This window comes from Eutrema salsugineum, unplaced genomic scaffold (genome assembly GCF_000478725.1).
Source record: "Eutrema salsugineum unplaced genomic scaffold, Eutsalg1_0 scaffold_3, whole genome shotgun sequence".
NCBI lineage: Eukaryota > Viridiplantae > Streptophyta > Magnoliopsida > Brassicales > Brassicaceae > Eutrema > Eutrema salsugineum.
This window is the reverse complement of record NW_006256756.1, coordinates 6,753,882-6,757,322: the sequence shown is the minus strand read 5'-3', so window position 1 is coordinate 6,757,322 and position 3,441 is coordinate 6,753,882. Positions and strand designations below refer to the sequence as shown.

Sequence of the window (3,441 nt, the reverse complement as noted above, 5' to 3'; positions counted from 1 at the left end):
CACAGTGGAGCACAATGACGGTAGCAACTATTCATTGTCGAAGCAAAAAAAACGAAAAGCGAAAATTGAAGTGGAAAATAACTAAATACAAGTGAAAATCGACAGATTACCTTCCACAAATCATCGTCGAACCAATCGATTTCGGCCCCATGGTCAGCTTTGTCTGAATAAATGATACTGCCTCGCCGGCAAAATGTGAAACAGAGAAAGGAGAGAAATGATGAGAGAGAAAAAATGTTTGAACCGATGTTGTGAGACGAAAAGTGTAGGTTGTGTGTTGAAATGGGTCTCTAATTCAAAATTTGAAAAAAAAGTAAGAAAGAGAAAATGTTGTTTGTCAGAGAAAAAAAAACGATGTATAAAGCGTCTTTATTATCGTTCAAAATATATGTTACTGTTTTGTTGTGATGAGGGGGTAAAAGGTATTTTCTCATCAATAAAAAAATATTATTTTATCAAGCTAATTTGCTCTTGCTATCTCACTTAGTTTTAAAAAAACAACTGTTACTTAATTAATGTAAACGTATGTATAACGGCTCCACAACACGAGAAAGAATCATACAATTGATGAAAGTTACGTCATATTGCTGACATCACACATGCGCATGTACCTGAGGTAAATGATTTATCTACACATCAACACACATTACACGTTACACACTTACACTTGTTTATAGTATTTATATAAAGCATCTCTATCACTTTAGTTGTCATCTCTCGACATTACCAAAGAGAAATTCCTACCCAATCATGGCAGCTTCTGCAACATCCAAGCTCTTAGTGTCCGATTTCGCCTCCTCCGTTACCCATATCCCTTTAACCTACGTCCGACCCATCTTGGACCGTCCGAACTTGTCGGAGGTCGAGACATCCGGAGATTCTATTCCTCTGATTGATCTCCGGGATCTTCACGGACCCAATCGAGCAGAAATTATCCATCAACTTGCTAATGCATGTTCCACTTATGGCTTCTTCCAGGTAACTTCACGTCTAGTATTGCTCTGTCTCAAATTTACTATGTTGATCCGGGGTGTGGGGGTTACAAGCGAGTCGCGCATGGGCCACTTAGTGTCTTGGTTTACGGCTCAGGGTTCTTAAACATGATGAATAATGGGTAAAGCGAAGGATAGTCGGTACTCTACACCTAATTACCGATGTAAATTAGGAAAAATTTAAAATTACCATGTTTTACTGCAATACACGACATTTTGTTTTAAATTTACACTTTACTTTTATTCAGATATAGTGGATTTATTATATTGAATATAGTGTTTAGTCTTTCAAGTTTTATTAAATTTACACTTTACTTTTATGTTTTTGATGTATGTCCTGAGGATCTTAGGTCTTTGTTAGTTGAGGATGTGAATGGGTATTCTATATTTTACACCCAGAAAATGTCCGAATGTAATTTTTGAGATTAGTATTTTAATAAATTTAGGGGACAATTGTCCCCATCATTCACCAAAAAAAAAGTTCTGGAAACATGATTTCGCGGAGTACATAAAATTTCTAGTTATATACATGTTCCATGATAAAAAAAATGCAAATTATCATGTTAGTGTTATGTAATTAGTTTTTTTTTAATTTTAAATTTATTCTGTTTCTTGTTTACTTTTCTCGTTCTATTGATTCTGCTATTTTGTTATTAATTCATTTTGTTATATGCATGCTATTCAGATAATTAATATATATATATATATTTTTTAAATTTTTTATATAATTTAAATTATATATATCTATAATATTACCTATATATTTTTGGATTATTATTGTAATATTTCAAAAGATTTATGAAAACAAAGAAAATAAATAATATGAAAATAAGGAAAATCATAATTTTAAATAAATTAATCTTAGTTGTTATTAGAGTAAAAACTCGTTGACTTTTCCGTAGATGGATTAGGCTAAAATCATTGACTCAGTTTCAAATTTATTTCAAATTTAGCATCTTTTGTTACTCCTTTCCGATCTACACCTTTTGTATTCCACACCACGTTAACTCTATCTCAAATCTTTCATGTTTTGGTATGGTTCCAGATCAAGAATCATGGAGTACCGGAGACAACCATCGACAAAATGCTAAATGTCGCAAGAGAGTTTTTCCATCAACCAGAGAGCGAGAGGATGAAACATTACTCGACGGATTCAACAAAGAAGACGAGAGTCTCTACCAGTTTCAATGTCAGCGAAGACAAAATCTTGAACTGGAGAGACTACCTTCGAATCCATTGCTTTCCCATTGAAGATTTCATCAACGAATGGCCCTCGAAACCCGTCTCTTTCAAAGATATCACAGCCGAATACGCCACACGCGTTAGAGCCTTGGTCTTGAACCTTCTTGAGGCAATCTCTGAGAGCTTAGGCCTTGAAAAGGACCATATAAGCAATAGATTAGGCACACACGCTCAACACATGGCCTTTAACTATTATCCTCCTTGTCCTGAGCCTGAGTTAACTTACGGACTTCCCGGACATAAAGACCCAACCGTTGTCACTGTCCTTCTTCAAGACCAAGTCTCTGGTTTACAAGTCTTTAAGGATGATAAATGGGTCGCTGTTTATCCTATTCCCAACACTTTCATTGTCAATATCGGTGACCAAATGCAGGTTAGTACATGTCAGATTCCCCTGTCTTACTTTTGTTGACATTGTAAATTGAAATTCCTCTGTTTTCTCACTCTCATGTGCTAAGTTATGTGCCTCTGTCTCCTTTTAAGGTCATAAGCAATGAAAAATACAAGAGCGTGCTTCACAGAGCTGTCGTGAACACAGAGAAGGAGCGGTTATCGATTCCAACATTCTATTTTCCATCTACAGATGCAGTGATTGGTCCTGCACAGGAGCTGATCAATGAACAAGACTCTCCTGCTGTTTACAAAAGCTTTCCATTTGTTGAGTATTGGGACAAGTTTTGGGACAGATCACTCGCTACTGCGAGCTGTCTCGACGCTTTTAAAGCTTCCACAACCTAAAGAGTGTCTACTTTGGAATCAAATCTTGACTGGCTCTTTTGTTTCGAATCCGAAAACCCTCTTTGTCCTATCTATGTAATAATCAAAAGACGGTTCAAGAACAGTTTGTTTCTTATGAATGTCAAGAAAAACGGTTGAAAAATAAATCAAACTTTCTGAATCTAAACGTACCATAGATTTTAGGCTTTTAGCTTTTGGCTTATAAAGTTTTAGGGTTTGTGAAGTAGATTTCCATCGATATTTTAGTATGTCACGCACTCTACAAGCTGATGTCTCTTCTCAGAACTCATTGATTTTGAGTTAAAAAATAATACAGAAAGAAGCTTTTGAACACTTCCATTTTTTTTCCTCTTACGAAAAAGGTTTTGCAAAAATTAGCACGTTTTTAAAGGCTTTTAGCATTTTTGTATACTGTATTACCTTTTAGTATTTTTACTGTTCATGACAATTTATGCAATTTACCATATGG

General features: G+C 35.2%; 1 protein-coding gene across 1 annotated transcript; it reads left to right on the top strand.

The window, feature by feature from the left end:
* The first annotated feature begins 718 nt into the window (after positions 1 to 718).
* On the top strand, positions 719 to 3,132 carry LOC18014850 (protein DMR6-LIKE OXYGENASE 1). Its single transcript, XM_006396992.2, has 3 exons — positions 719 to 978; positions 2,038 to 2,607; positions 2,718 to 3,132. The coding sequence occupies exons 1-3, from the start codon at positions 751 to 753 to the stop codon at positions 2,970 to 2,972; spliced, it is 1,053 nt and encodes a 350-aa protein (XP_006397055.1). The 5' UTR covers positions 719 to 750; the 3' UTR covers positions 2,973 to 3,132.
* The last annotated feature ends 309 nt before the right edge of the window (positions 3,133 to 3,441 follow it).

Coding starts and splice junctions, on each gene's coding strand:
- LOC18014850 (XM_006396992.2), top strand. CDS start 751: ATGGCAGCTTCTGCAACATCCAAGCTCTTAGTGTCCGATTTCGCCTCC. Junction 979..2,037: donor CCACTTATGGCTTCTTCCAG/GTAACTTCACGT, acceptor GTATGGTTCCAG/ATCAAGAATCATGGAGTACC. Junction 2,608..2,717: donor ATATCGGTGACCAAATGCAG/GTTAGTACATGT, acceptor TCTCCTTTTAAG/GTCATAAGCAATGAAAAATA.